Here is a 15654-nt window from a genome sequence, read left to right as displayed (position 1 = left end):
TCATCTGTAGGCCTTGCCTCAGCCAGAGAAAGAACATGTGATGAATACCCTCCTTCTATTATATAGTAGTGTGACAATCCGTGTTCCCCAGGAGCAGTTAATGCCTCATCTGGTCAGTGAGATTGTGCCAAGGATCCTACACCATTATATGACACCAAACAATTCAGAGGTGAGTTACTAGGGTAGCAGGATTCTGCTTCTTTTAACTGGTGGTATTGGATTTTGAGAGCATGCTTTTAGGGATAAAAATGGAGAAATGGGTTCTGGAATCATGAAGGGTGTAAGTTACAGGGAGAGATCTGTGTTTACATGCCACCCAGCCCAAAAGTTGAATGGATGTGTGTAATAAGATATCTATCCTCTGGCTACTTTATTGTATTAGATCATTACGTAAGTATATTGCTAAGCACATTGATTTGTGCTTCTTAGATTGTAATCCGCCCTGAGTCTTCGGAGAAGGGCGGGATATAAATGGGATTAAAAAAAAAGTAGCCCCTTAAAAGGTATAACATAATTTCATCTATAAAAAAGAATCCTGGTTGATTGCTAAGCTATATTTTACGGTCCTATCTTTTGGAAGGGCTAGTGTTCCTTTGTGGTATTGTTCAGAAGGCCTTCAGGACTGTTAGGTATATATCTGTTGCCTAACTGGTTGGGTTGGCAATATATAAACTACTACTGTATGATTGCAATAAAAACTGTAATGCATAACTTTAAAAGTAAATGTATTGCATCATACCTTCTGCCAATTGGCTAGCACTGATCCCAATGGCCATAAGAGGGAGCTAGTGACATGGCTTATCTCTCTCTGTTACAATCAGTGATGTTTTCAAGTCTCTCTGCTATTCTCTCTGTTGATCGTGGTTTGTGGATTTTGCTACTGTTTGTAAAGTCTGAAGAACTCTGTTTATTGTGGTTGACTTAAAGACTGGTAAGACGGCTCTGTAGTGGATAATCCTTAGACTGTTGTTATTGACTATCATCTAATTACTTATGAATGACCTGGACTATGCTTTATTCTACAAGTAAAAGTTTTACACATCCCAGTGCATCTGTATGGTTACTGTGCATAATTCACTACTCAAAAATCCCGTTTTTCTGTGCAAGCTCTTGCTTACTCAAGAGTAGCTCTGCACATCACTAACAAGGACTTTCCTACAGGACTGATAAGGGTTCTACAAATTAAATCAGTATTGATAAGTAAGACTGTTACCCATCTCTTACTCAAGAAGAATAGCCCTTTGATTATTCATTGCTTCCTGTTCTTTAATCCAAGTTCCTCTTGGAGTCGGCCTTCATCATCTTTTTCCCATCTCCATCCAGAGGGCCAGTGACGCTGAGCTGGTTCTGAGTTTTGCCCAGTCTGTGTCAGAAATCAGCCTTTCTATGCAGAGCAAAGGGAATTCCACTACCTTCCAGCTGCCTCAAAAAAGAGTGTTGCTTGACCTTCTCATGGTGAGTACAATTTGTTTATTTTATTTAAAATACTTGGCTTGTTGCTTGAAAAAATCATCTAAAGGGATTCCTTATACCTCGACTCAGGGAAAATTACTGTAAAGAGATGGAAAGATCACATAAATTTGCCATGTGTTTTTTTGTTCTGGCTGTAGCTCTTGCTGGAAGGGACATTAAAGGCATGAGCATTTTGACTTATTGGTTTCTCCTCCTCCTCCTCCACTGTAGAAAGTGGCTTCTTTGAAGGTTTTGTCTTCCAAGACTCGTGCTGGGAATGGTCCCGAAAGCTTGGAAGACAAAATCTCTGGTCCCAGTGACTGACCCAGACTGGATCCTGCAAAGTTGCCTTTGCCTCAGAGGTTCTTCCACACCAAGGACCATACTTGGCATATGAGCTGACACGATGTGGTTAATTTATAGATGCAATGTTTATTGTTTATTTATTATTAATTATTCAAAATTATAGCAGGGCTTAACTTTTATTTTAATGTTCTTTTCTCTAGTCATATCAAGGTTTTATTCTCCACCCTGAGTTCCTTCTAGCTAGATGGGTGGCCATATAAATTGGATGGATGGATGGATGGATGAACAGATGGAAGACAAAGTTTAGGTTTGAATTCATTCCATTTACATGTCATTAAAATTAAATATAGTCAATCTCATACAATCATTACTGACCTTTCCCAATTGCTTTAAAAATGACTATATGGTGACATCTTTGGAATGTTTCTGGGTTATGGCCTAAAACCCCAACTGCTTATTCTGGAATGTTCCTTACTGAGAAATAATTGCTTGGGAACTCAACAGAATGATCCCAATCTAAACAATGCCCAATTTATTTCATTCCTATGCTGTTTTCTCCAGAATATTGTTAAAACAGAGTCCCTGGAGGTGCTTGTAACTCCTGTCTGTCAGCAGGTGATGGTTGCTCTTCGGCATCTGAGGCAAGTAGCCATTGCTATGCCCTTTTTAAGGTCAACCCTACATGGATCAGTTAGAGTCCAAATAAAGACTGGGAAACCAGATTTTATAGCCTACCTTTAGTTCTGGCACACAAAATGCCTTAAAGCATGCACAGATGCCAGATCCTCACCTCCAGATAATAAGAAGCCCTCGTTGGTTGGGTTTGGACAATATCTGAAACTAAATTACTGAATTAACACAATCTTTAGCTTATGAAAGCTAGCCAATGTTACCATGATTCAGGTTTTTGATATTTTGTGATGCAGCTAGTAGGTTTTTAAGTGAACTGTAAAAGAAGCTGTTATGTGAACCCAGAAGAAGGGACATTACCTCTCTCTGCCACTCACCAATTCAGAAATTAATGTCTAGAACTTGCATTTTTTCTATTTCTGTCCATTTGATGGCTGATAGGTGTGTAAATGAGATGCTGTCAAAAACTCCTTTACTTTTGGGATGTCATATAAATGTTCTAAATGTAGGCATTCACAATAATTAACTAATCAATCAGAATAGAGCTGGAAAGGGCCTTGGAGGTCATCTAGTCCAATCCCCTGCTCAAGCAGAAGACCCGGCCTATACCATTTCATACAAGTGGCTGTCCAGCCTCTTAAAAACCTCCTGTGATGGAGCACCCACCACTCCTGAAGACAAGGTTGGCTGTTCTCACTGCTAGGAAATTTCTCCTTAGGTCTGGGTTGCATCTCTTCTTGATCAGTTTCCATCCATTGTTTCTTGTCTACTGATTATAACTGGCATCAGCTGGGGAATGTGGACATATAAACCAGCACATAGAATTTTTGATTTGTCTGACTTGGGAACCTGTGGTGAGATATTTGATACAGGAAAGGAAAGGAAAGCGACTGGATCATATTATGGGATCCAGTGAGACTCTCAAGGAACTGCTTTTTAAGCAGAGTATTATTGTATCCTCAGCAAGGTGCCAGAAATGCTGAGCCCTGAAGAGAACTGGAAGCTGGCAGAGGCCTGTCTGAGCTACGTCTTTGCTCTTCCTCCTTTGAGGGTTGCAGAAGGTGCCAGTCAGGTAAGTACTTACGTTGTGGGGTAAGGGTGCCTCCCTAAAGAAAGAGGGTTAGGGTCTTTGCAATCCCCTGCTTTTTCTATACTAATAAGTGCTTTTGTCTTCTGTATTTCAGACTCTATATACTGGTACTTTGACTTCCTTGTCAGAGCTGATGGAGACCTTACTGGAGCCAGGAGCAGGAGAGAATGACTTTTCAGATTGGTTCAAGCAGATCTTCCAGGTGAGTTGGCCAGGAGAAGTACTTCATGCTTATTTCAATATTACTGCCTAGTATTCAAAAGAATGCATATAGTGTCATCAAGACTAGCAGTAATTTAGACTTCCATTAAGTTATCTAGTTTGCTACATAACAGCAAATTATATACTTGCTGTATAAAGAAACACCGCTTTTTACTGGTGCTAAATCTGCATTTAAATTTGATGAATAACCCTAAATGGCAGATGATGATGTAGCCTTCCATCTTCTCCACAGCTCTTGGGCTACTGGCTGGTGTCAGAGCATGAATGGGAGCGTGCTCGGGCTATGCAGCTTGGTGTCCATCTACTGAAAACTTATTGCCAGAGGACTAACACTTCTGTGAGTATGGCCCAGCATCTGCCAAATGAAGCCTGGCCCAGCAAAGTATTCCCAGGGGGTATGTACTCTTCTTGGGGGAACCACTCCCATGAATATTGGTCCAAGTTTCACAAAAGTAGCTTTTTGGAATAGTTGCTTCCAGCAAACTGGTTTATTCTGTAAAGATGAACCAAAGTTTACCAACCCATTGCTTTTTAAAAAAATAATCTTTCACAGATCTCTCAAAACCAGTTCAGCTACTTGATGGCACTGTTGGGTCCTTTCACTTATGACACCCTGGGCACCATTCGTCATGGTGCTGGTAATTGCATTAGACTCCTGCTAAACATCCAAGGTGAGTTTAACAGTGGAAGAGCTCTGCATGTGTAAACTTACATAGGATTGCAGCCTCAGTGAATGAACCATTCAGCGATCTCAAACCACTAGACCATTGAATTCTGTGCCGAGCCGATGTTCAAAACAGATAGTTCTTGGGCTACATCCCATTTGTTCAGCAACCGTTCAAAATTACAAAGTTGCTGAAAAACTGGACTTATGACTGGTCCTCACATTTAAAACCATCATGACATCTCCACAATGACATGATGAAAATTGGGATGCTTGGGTGACCAGCTCACATTTGCTATCATCGCAGCTTCCAGTCCTTTTCCAATCCTTCTGCCGGAAGGATTTCTAGGCTCCTGCAAAGTGGTGGGGATGGTGGCAGAACACAGTGGCCTTTTCATCTCATCCCTACTGCTCAGGGTGGCCAAAAGAGCAGAGATAGCAATAGCAGCAGCACTTAGACTTATATACTACTTCACAGTGCTTTGCTGTTGTTAGCTGCGAAGTGATGTCCGACCCATTGTGACCCCATGGACAACGTTCCTCCAGGCCTTCCTGTCCTCTACCATCTTCTGGAGTCCATTTAGGCTCACGCCTACTGCTTCAGTGACTCCATCCAGCCACCTCATTCTCTGTCGTCCCCTTCTTCTCTTGCCCTCAATCTTTCCCAGCATTAGGCTCTTTTCCAGTGAGTCCTTCCTTCTCATTAGGTGGCCAAAGGATTTGAGTTTCAACTTCATCACAGTGCTTTACAGCCCTCTAAGTGGTTTACAGAGTCAGATAATAATAGTAATAGTAATAGTAATAATAATAATAATAATAATAATAATAATAATAATAATAATAATAATAATAATAATAATAATAATAATAATAATAATAATAATAGAATTGGAAGGGATCTTATTGCCCCCAACAATCTGGCTTCATTTTTACCAACCTCACAAGGATGGAAGACGGAGTCAATCTTGAGCCGGTGAGGATCAAACTCTTGGCAGTGAGCTGAATTAGCCTGCAATGCTGCATTTTAACCACGGCGCCACCACGGCTCCTGGAGATGGAGATGGAGGAGGTAGATAGACAAGTAGGGGAAATTGAAGGACAGGCAATTTGTAGAGGGCAGGAGAGGCATGAGGTCCTTACTTAATGACGGCAACTGAGACTGCTGGGATTGCCATTGCTAAGCAATGTCATGTGATGTTTTGCTTGACATCTGCTTCACTTAGCAATGGAAATGCCAGTTCATTGCCTCATTGTCCTTCCCTTGGTTTTAGGGAGATCAGTTTTCAAATTTTGATACATCCTTACTACACTATTAAAACTTATTGAGAATGTTTTTATATCTACAACATGAAATAACAGAGCATGGTATTCAGCCAATTCCTTCCTTGTTCCTTCAGGAGCCACAAACTTGCGTAAACCAAAAGTGCGTGTCAACCAACAGCGATTGTATTGCATCCAAAGGGACCTTCAAAGTGAGAGTACTGAGACAATGCACACTGCCTCTCTCCAGTTGGCCAAAGTACTAAAAATTGGACAGCTTCTTGTGTGTGACTGCATATCTGTGTGCATGAATACCTGCAGATGTTTTGACAACTGCCAAAGTGATGATTGCTGAGGACTATGGGAACTGACTTTCACAACATTGAGATATCGTAGAGAACAATTCATGGCATCTCTCTCTGACTTTTAAAGAGAGTTGTCAGTTTTTAGCAAGGGACCTGATATAGCATATTGTATGTGTTGCTGCTGATAGAATTAGTATAGATTAAGAAACTGAAGGTACCAGCTTTTCATCAAGTTTCTTGGGCAGTCTTCCCCAACTGGGGCACCTTCTAAATATGTAGACTTATCGTCCAGAATTTTCAGCCGATGCTATTTTGGCTGGAAATTCTGGGACTTGAAGTCCACATAACTGGGGGCACCCAAGTTGCTCTCAGAACTTCAACAAAACTTCAAAAATGTAGGTACAGTCAGAACAAAATGAAATTTTCATCCTGGCCCATTTAGATAATATGATCTTGCCTGTTTTGTTTTGTTGTCCCACCTAGTGTTGAAAGATTGTCAAAACCTTGTTCAAAAATAGGCATCTGACTTGGAGAAAATAAACCCCCCAAATTGGTAATTTGTTTTAGAAGAGTCAGATCACTTATAGCCTAGTTCAGGGGTCAGCAACCTGAAACAGTGAAAGAGCCACTCGGAACCGGTTCCCTCACAAAAGGAAAAACTGGGAGCCACAAAAAAATGTGTGCACATGCGCGTACATGCGCGCATGCGCAGAACAGGGTTTGACTGAAGAGTGGAGCCAAGGCAAGATATGCACCTACCCTGCATATTTGAATTGATTGGTTGAACTTTTTTAGTCCCACTTTTTTTTTTTTGGACTGCACATGGCAGAGGACTGGGAGCCGCAGGAGATGGCTGAAAGAGCTGCATGCAGCTCCGGAGCCGCGGGTTGCAGACCTGTGGCCTAGTTGGATACACAGTGTAATATGAGAATCTTCCACTGTGGTGATATGTGAGAATGACCTTGGGAGACAGGAGGAAAAGCCACAAACCAGACAACCATCATGTAAAAGATATCTCAGTACCCAGGAGAGGAGTGAGGGAAGCACTTCATAAGGGACCCTCCCTAGTTTTCCGGAGAGTAAAACGAGAAGAGGGGAAAAACACTTTTAGTCTTGCAAAATTCTGTTAATGTAGCCTTAAAATAGAGTTAGTACTTATAATTGGGTATGTCTGGGCTTGCAGATCCAAACTAAACCGTGTGAGGTAGAAGAGATCTTTCAGGATCCTCGAAAGCTCTTGATGTATTAGAGGGAAAATTGTTCTGCCCATGCTCAGTCTGAGTTCATAGTGTATGCTCAAGAAAGAATGAGGTGATGGAGCTCTGGCTTAAAATGAAGCTGCTTTGAACCTTCTTTCCTTCCTTCCTGATTCAGATTGTCAGCTGTGTCCTGCCTGTCCAAGGAATCCTAACCTTCTTGCACACTTTGCTGGAGCAACTGAGGACTGTGAACAGTGCCTGTGACAAGGCTATCCTCTTGTGGTTTGAGATGGCTGTGAAGGAACGACAGCCAGATCTAAAAGACAAGGTAAAGCCTAAATCTGAAGAAACTAGGCCAAGAGCGACGAACCTGGATCTTGTCCAAATGCAATTTTCAGCAGTTTGGCTGATAGGGAGGGGTGCTGAGAGTTGTAATTCAACAACTGCATGGTCACAGGTTGTCCATCCCTTGATCAGATGATGGCTGGCAACAATTGGCTGGCAAGGAAATTTTTACTCCTGCCCTGCTGTATATTTCTTAAGGCTGATAAAAAACGACAACATTCTTATCTCATTCAAATTCTAAAAGAATGGCTAAAATAAGAATTCAACACCTTTTATAAAAGGAGGAAAGTGGGGTCTGAATGTATCTCCAAGGAACACATTGCATAGTTTGTGAACAACATAGACCCTTGCCCAACTGACTGAGAAGTGAGGACCTTTAAAAGAGCTTCTCCTGCTAACCTTATAGGTGCAGACAAGTTCAAATTAAGGCAGGTACTCCTTCAAATGGGTGGCTCCAATTTCTGGTACATCTAAAGGTAGCCCAATGGAAGGTACATTGATGATGTCCCTAAAGCGTGTGTGACTGCTGCCAAATCCAACTGGCTTAGATATCTATGGAGATTCTCAGTCATCCAGGTCATGGCTTTCCCAAAGGTGCTTTTTCAAAAGGCAACTGGACTTTGTTTTTCCTTGAAGACATTTTTCTTCTCATCCAAGAAGCTTCTTCAGTTCTTCAGAACTAAAGATACTTCTTGGATGAGAAGCAAAATGTCTTCAAGGAAAAAAAATGTCAGTTGCCTTTTGAAAAAGCACCTTTGGGATGACTGGCTTAGATGTAGTCACAGGATGTCTATGAGATGAATTTGTCAGCACTTCTTACCCTGATTGCCATCTGGGACTCCAGAAGTATCTGTCAGACACGTCAAACTCGCAATGTCACATGACGTCGCGCAACGTATCGGGACAGTTTGCCATTGCCAGCAATTGGGTGGGCCTGGCCTCTGGATGACGTGTCCAGCCCACGGGCCGGCAGTTTGACACCCCTACGTAGATCAAGGAGCACTCCTAGCCTGAAGACTTCCAGTAGCAGCTGTTTTCTGTCAACCAAAAATACCTCCATCTTATCTGGATTTAATTTAAACTTTGCTACCAAGTCAAAATCTTTGCAGGTTTAATCCTGAAGGATTACGATATTAGCATCTTTCTAAAACTGAAAGTTGCTGGTGAATTGGGGGTATTTTATAGAGCTTTCTTAGAAAGAATAAAACTTAATTTGTTTTAGGCTCACATTTATCTAAATACATTCCAGTCATGAAGAAAAACCTGCAGATATAATTTCCTTGATAATGATGGCTTCTCCTTTTTCAGGTTCACAATGTCGTAGATATCATTTGTTCCTTTTGGCAATATTCTGAAGACTCAGCTCAGCGCCACTTCCTGGCCCAGGCCATCTGCATTTTGGCTGAGCATCATCGCAAAGCAGTTTGTTTCTCTCTCCTGGAGCAACCCTTGCTTCAAGACAAGTGAGTGGTAGGCATAGGGCTGGCCTTAACCCTTGGGTAGAAAGGCATGGAGTGGTCACAAATCAATGAAATATGTTACTGTTGTATTTTTATTGCCTGACAATCCTGGATATTTCAGCATTTATATTCCGCACATTTTATGTTTCACACAAAAATGTCATTGTAGGTCTTCCTTCTGCTTCAGCAGTCGTAACGATCTCAAATATGGAAAGAGACTGTCTCTTTTCATCCATCCACTGAATTGATTCACATAACCTGCTAAACCTTGATCCTGGGTTAAGAAAAACATCATTCATAGGTGTGCAACCAAATTACTTGTATTCAAATATAATAAGACAATAACTACATCCACAACAATTATGAAGCATCCTGTTTTAGTCTAACCTAGGTTAGCATGCTGTGAGGATCCAGCCAATATATTGAGATCTATGCCAAGGAATTACAGGAGAACTCAACTATCCTTTTAGGTTACTCTGTACTCTGTACTCTGTACTCTGTTACTCTGTAACCTACTCTGTAACCCAGCAAAGGCTGGGGGAAGCTACATATTTTTCACTTATTTATATTGCAACTGGAGCAGAAATCTCCCTTCTTTGTTAATTCATTTATAACATGTCATGCATCCTGCTGGTGTTCTATAATGGTAATGACCCATCACCATTTTTTTTATTATGTATGTTTTCGAAAATGGAGGCAAATCTTGGCACAAGATGCTTTTTCAAGTTCTTCTCCTTGGCTAAGGAGACTTCCTCTTCTTTGTTTAATGCCTGCTTTAATTTATATCCTGCCTTTCATCAAAGGCATTCAAGACATTGTAAATGGGAGTTGTTCTCATGTTCTGTTCATAAACTCAGTGAAGTAGGTTGGACTGGGAGATTGGAGCAGGGCCAAGTGAGTTCCCTGGTCATATTAAAATTCCCAGTTCCAGTCTAACACCACCATATCAATCAACATAACCCTAAAGAAATAGTATGTAGAGGCCACCTTTGTTCTCCTTACTTAGCTTATTAAAGAACCAACCAAGAAGTAGGAAGAGTAAAGTGGAAGAGCAGAAAATTTTTGAGGTCCTAAAGAGGAGGAGGAGGAGGAGGAGGAGGAGGAGGAGGAGGAGGAGATGATGACCACTAGGCAATGGTCAGACAAGAGTCACTCTCCCTACTGTCTTGGACTGTAAAGCCGAGGAGTAGGGGAGATATTCGTTCAGACTTGCATGATTCTTTTACTGTAACCTTACAATAAAGGTAGTATTAGTATTCATGGTTTGTGCTGTTTGTTAGGATTGTTTCCAAGAGCTGACTACAAGACTTCCAGCTGCCCTCCTCCTGGGACATCGGTCCTGGGAATATCCACGAATGGTAATTCTTGGTACTGGACTGGCAGACTACTATTGCTCTAACTTGTCAACTTTTTTTCTATCTTCAGAGTAAAGAAGGAGCTGTGGGCATCACTTGCAATTTATAAAAATAGTGGTCCTTCTGTCTTGAAGTGTTTACTCACCTGGATGAGAATGGAAAGAAATGACACCCGCAGCTGCCTTTGGGTGAGAGCTCTGGACTCGAGAGTGAGGGACAATCAGTTCATCCAAGGTGGGGAAGCTGATTTTCTGCGGATGTCTGGGAAGAACGTGGAGTGACTAGACAACTCATTTCTTGACAAGTTGGGAGAATTGCATTGTCAAAGAGTTGTTGCTAGCCAGGGTCAACAATACAGGGGTAGGTGGACCAATGATTGACCCAAGACAAATACACTTCAGATGTTCCATTCAATCTCTGTCCTTTTCAGGGTCTTGAGGCTCTCCAGGATGTAGTCTTGGCTTTGGATGGTTCTGCCACGTTGTTTCCATTACTGACAGAGCTGTGCTACGTTCTTCTGCAGCAGCTCAGCAAAGATCAGGATGATAAGATGCCAGTGTTCTCTTTTTCTCCTCTAGAAAGCAATGGGAGACTTGAGACAGAGTACATGACGCCTCACGGGTAACATTGTGCCTTTCCTAAAAGTAGACGGCTTCTTCTAAACCCCTCTCTTTCACGTTTCTGGCACTTTCCCCCCTTAATACATGTTTGCCAGGAAAGTTTCATTACCTGCAATCTGATTCTTGCAAGATGTTGAAGATTTGTGTGCCACTGTCCAGCAGCCATTAATTGGTTAGCAATCTGTTGTCTGGAGAAGAGGCCTCTTGACAATCATCTGGGGGAAATGGCTTCATGGTTTTCTTCTAGCAATAATTAAGCTGCTTAGTTGTGTTTCTACTTAATTATTAATTTATTACAATATTTATTACAGTATTTACCGGTGTTGCTGCACTGATAATGGCAGGGGTCTTTGGTTTGGGCGATAAGGTGCGTTCCTGCCATCTCTTAAAAAAGCATGGTTCCATAGGAAGGACCAGGATCTTTCTAGTGGAAAGGCATGAAAGAACCAGCCCTGTCCTCTTCCCTGTTCTGCCATAGGGTGGTTGTTGGTGGGACTTTTAATGGAGCCATTGTAGTTTTAAGCATTTGCTGTTCATTCAAGTTGTGTGAATGCTCCCTCTTTTTATTTCTGTCTAACTGCTGCCATTTTCAATATAATTTGTAAAGCTGGAACATAAAATGTGGACTTAGAATGGCTCTTCCAGATGGGGCTTCAATCTGATAAAGAACTGTAGTAAGCCTGCTCTGATTAAATGAAGCTGCAGCCGATGCCTTGTTCCTTTTTCTCATGCCATTAAGGGAATAGCAAGAGCAGGAACAAAAATCAATACCCTCGCACTTGTTTGCAATTCCTGCTTCTAAGAGGGGAAATCTATGCTTTGGGGTGGGGAATTCAGCTTGCCTATAGCATGCTGGCTTACCAAGGAGCCCAAATGCAGAACTCTTGGCATATCACCATCAGTAATATGCGAGGGGCACAGAAATACAACAATACGTATCTTTTTAAGAAGTGGAAAATGGATATGTTCATCTGGGAACCAGAGTGAAGGGGGCAAGACTGTCTGGCAGCTGAACTGTGATTGGCAGATGGCATCTTGCACATAATGTTGTCTGTGCTCATAGCATCCAATACCTGCAATGACATAATTCAAATCTTGAGAATAATTTAGTATCTGTATACAAAGGCAAATGCCTTAAATTCAAATGGATACACATTAATCTCTAATGTGAAATAAAGTAAAACAGTTTCCTCTTAAAACTGAAGCCTGCTTGCTTTATGATCTCTTTTCCTTTAAATTCATATCTCAAAACATTCAATCAAATCATTCAATTTGCCTTCATTCAATCATATCTCTTATTTGGGATCTGAGTTTGTTTGCCTGATTACTTGCCCAGAAAAGATTGGCCTGTTTGGCAGGTTAATTACATTTATACTCCAGCTTTAAATCTAAGAGAAGAAAAAGATGTAGTTCAAATCTAGAAGCTGAGGATTCACCTAGCACTGCCTTTTGCTGCAATCTGTAGATCTGCTTTCCCTGACTTGAAACACAGATATCTTGGAACTATCTACATTCCTAGTCAAATGGAAAGAAAATTTGTGTGTTTTAATCCCAGCCTTTACAGAGGTTACTAAGATGAGGAAGGTTACTGTAAATTCGTAAGGTTCTCCCTTTTATTCTGCAAATGCATTCTTTGTCTGTCCCCTCCCTGTGGCTGCTCTTCTGGCTACAGGACAGTTAGGTGCCACTGACTTGAACTTGACTTCTGGTGATGAGTAGATATTTTCCATCTTGATTTATTCAGATTACTATGAATAAAATTTGCAAATTGTTTTTCTGTCCCTGCTGTGTCCTTTGCATTCCAGGCTGGCTGTTGCGGTACTGCAGGCTGTGTTCAGCAGAGCTGTGCCAGAAATTGCAAAGGAACTGAACTCTGGAAAGACCTGGAACTTCCTGAGGGACCCCAGTAGCAGCCTCAAAGGTGTGGCCTTGTTGGCAAGGTAAGGGGCATTTCCCTAACATTGGAAATTTCCATTTTTTTTACTCACGACAGGAAAAGTCATTCTCTAGATCTTTACAAGTAAACCAAAGAACTAAGATAGATGTTCTTAAGTTGGTAAGGTCTTGCCATTACCAAGGGTTTAGATTTGAGCTCAGCGTTTTTTTAAAATCTGAAGTTCTATGTAAAAACAAAACAATTCCACAATGTCTTTTGCTTTGAACTAGCACGTTCACCCCTGGAACTTGGAATTTGAAATACGATGAAAATGAAATTACACAAAGTAATGGCAAAGTTGTCATATTTGAACGTTGAAAGGGTTCAGAGTTATAATAGAAAGCTTTTGGAAGATTTGGGGAAAACAGTTTTGGGGTAATTTTGAGAAGAGACAGATCCTTTGATACCAAGTTAGTTGGCACTTGATTGCTTCCTTCATCAGGGCCTTGATGCACACAAAGAACCCCTTTTTAGATGGGCTACTCCTTCGTCTCCATTCTTCTCTGCAGTCCTCCAGAGCAACATCTAGAGATCTTAGCCTGATCTTCTGCACAGAGGTGAGATGTTATTTCAGGCAATGCAAGACAAAAGAAGTAGGAGAAATGGCAACATAGGGCTGGGGTGTGATAGCCTTAGTCTTGTAGAAAAGGGAACAATCAATAAATCATGTCCCATTGTAGAAATAATTAAGAAATATACTGTATATATATATTTTTTTTCTACTATTTTTCAGTGGGGAAAAATAATGAACTATTAAAACATCCATTTCCAATGGCCAGTTTGAAAATTCAGTAACTGTCATTTTGGTGTTCCAGCTGATAGGTCATCCTCTCCTGAAGAAACCAGAAACGCTGGACCTTCTTTTGCATTTATTACTAACCCAAGTTCAAAATGGAAACTATCTTATGCGTATCTTGTCAATACGAGGACTGGGGAACATGGCAAAGGGTGCTCCAGAGGAGGTAAGCCAGAAAGTGCAAAACTGAGGCATCTTGTTGTAAACAGGAAGGTGAGGGAGAGGAACAATCATACTCTAGTGGAACAGGGACTTTGTGGATTGCGTTAATAAATATGGATTTGTTGGCAGTGATTGGCTGAGCTGCTCTTCTCAGAGGGAGGTTGGCCAGGCAACACAATCTTTGGCTGCCCTTGACTGAGCTGTTTATTAAGGGGGACCAAATAAAGAACAAAGAAGTTGTCTGAAGAAGGAATAACCCAAAAGGGAGAGGAGTCCAAGAAGGTGTGTTCTCAAAGATGAAAGAAAGAGGACACTACTAAGAAGGGAAGGAAAACGGACAGTAGCACACTGGACCTGTTAGTGGGAAAAGAGCTTCTGGTTATCATATTGACCTGAAATAGTCATTCCACAATCTGTTAGTTACTTTTAAATACCTTCTGCTAATAATAGATATTAGAAGTGGATTGTAGGGGATAAAGGCAGTCCAGGCATTGACAAATAGAAGAATTGTTTCACAGGCAAAGAAGTACCAGAAAGCTTTGCTGAAGCCTCTTATCCAAGCTCTGCATGACAACTCCAGCCCAGAATTAGCCACTGAAAGTCTACATACCTTATGCAACTTATGCAGATGTCTTGGGAAGTGGCCTGCAGATTGTACTTTCCAGATCGTGGTCAGCCAAGCCTGTGTGCATCTCCAGCATGTAAGTTAGGCCACAGAAGGATCATTCTCCTGTTATTATTTTAGTAGAAAAATGTTGGACCAGGTCCTAAACCAGCATTATATTTCCAACTCTCTCCAGGGAGTTTATAAGTGGAGTTAGAAAGGAAGAGTCTTCCCTTTTGGTTGCTGTCCAGCAGTTAGTTGTCATTGAAAACAACAGTTATTCCTCCTCCTCCTCCTCCTCCTCCTCCTCCTCCTCCTCCTCCCCCACCCCCACCCCCACCTCCTCCTCCTCTTTACTGAATTTTACCTGAAGACACTTAAACCCACCACTATTACTACAACTTATGACAACAAACATCTTGCAATCAGTTACTCATTATAGGAATACTTCTACTCAGTTATGAAACTGGAATTCCACCTTTCTTGTGGGGAAGGTTGAAGCCTACATTTAGAGTCAGTGAAATATTTGGGATGTTATATAGAGGAAGCAGGAGGAATATGAAGGGGAAATGGAGGCAATCAAAGTATAAAATGATAAATATAACATGTTAATGGGGGCAACCAAACTACAAAATAATAAAGTGATAAACTATAAACATTCACCATAAATGTTGGTACTAGCTGGATCCTTAACAAATTCTCCATTTCTCATAATAAACAGATATTTCCCCTCTTTCAACTCACACTTTCCCATATTTTATATGAAATAAAAGGAGAAAGAGTTTGACAGGTCCGAAAAAACGACATTGTGAAAACAATTTTCCAGCAGCAATTGTAAATCCCACTGAAATATCACTGATAACAGGAAAGAAGCAAGAAGTCTGCATGAGTAGACTTGGGGAAGGGCACATGTATTCAGCATATCATATGTTGTGCACCCCTGATCTTCTAGCAATAGAGGAATTGCCTGGTTCTACCCCAACCCATCTTGGGAATGGATATTGAGTTTCCTGCTGTCAAAGGAAACCTTATTTCCTGAAGATGGGCTTAATTTCTCCTCTCTTTTGCAGGCAGATGATGCTGTCCGTGCTGCAGCCTTTGAGCTGCTTGGTGAACTGGCCAAGACAGTTCCACTGAGGTTTTCCAAGTTTTTTGCCAAGAAAGTGGGAGGTGCTTTGGCTGCCCTCATGTTACACTTCCATGATCCTTGCCCACATGTGGCCCAGGTTTGCTTGGGAACAATACAAC

General features: G+C 41.3%; 1 protein-coding gene and 1 long non-coding RNA gene across 2 annotated transcripts in view; one reads left to right on the top strand and one right to left on the bottom strand.

Annotated features, from left to right (window-relative positions):
• LOC308659467 (maestro heat-like repeat-containing protein family member 2A) overlaps nucleotides 1–15654 on the top strand; it is a gene marked incomplete at its 5' end in the record, with an annotated part of 41288 nt that overhangs the window by 22697 nt on the left and 2937 nt on the right. Inside the window, 12 exons of the mRNA XM_081313084.1 lie at nucleotides 11–169; nucleotides 1324–1455; nucleotides 2320–2403; nucleotides 3356–3460; nucleotides 3573–3680; nucleotides 3933–4037; nucleotides 4254–4371; nucleotides 5762–5883; nucleotides 7304–7456; nucleotides 8782–8936; nucleotides 14305–14503; nucleotides 15477–15632. Of these exons, the coding sequence (XP_081169210.1) occupies nucleotides 11–169; nucleotides 1324–1455; nucleotides 2320–2403; nucleotides 3356–3460; nucleotides 3573–3680; nucleotides 3933–4037; nucleotides 4254–4371; nucleotides 5762–5883; nucleotides 7304–7456; nucleotides 8782–8936; nucleotides 14305–14503; nucleotides 15477–15632 (1596 nt within the window). The remainder of the gene's footprint in view (nucleotides 1–10; nucleotides 170–1323; nucleotides 1456–2319; nucleotides 2404–3355; nucleotides 3461–3572; nucleotides 3681–3932; nucleotides 4038–4253; nucleotides 4372–5761; nucleotides 5884–7303; nucleotides 7457–8781; nucleotides 8937–14304; nucleotides 14504–15476; nucleotides 15633–15654) is intronic.
• On the bottom strand, nucleotides 9042–11203 carry LOC308663790. The gene is made up of 3 exons (XR_014025493.1): nucleotides 11018–11203; nucleotides 10434–10862; nucleotides 9042–9207 (listed from the first exon to the last, which is right to left on the bottom strand). It is a non-coding gene; the product is annotated as an uncharacterized lncRNA (long non-coding RNA).

This window comes from Vipera berus, assembly GCF_964194415.1.
Source record: "Vipera berus genome assembly, chromosome: 1".
NCBI classification, from domain to species: domain Eukaryota; kingdom Metazoa; phylum Chordata; class Lepidosauria; order Squamata; family Viperidae; genus Vipera; species Vipera berus.
Note: the sequence above shows the minus strand (reverse complement) of the source record. Positions and strands in the feature narration are given on the sequence as shown.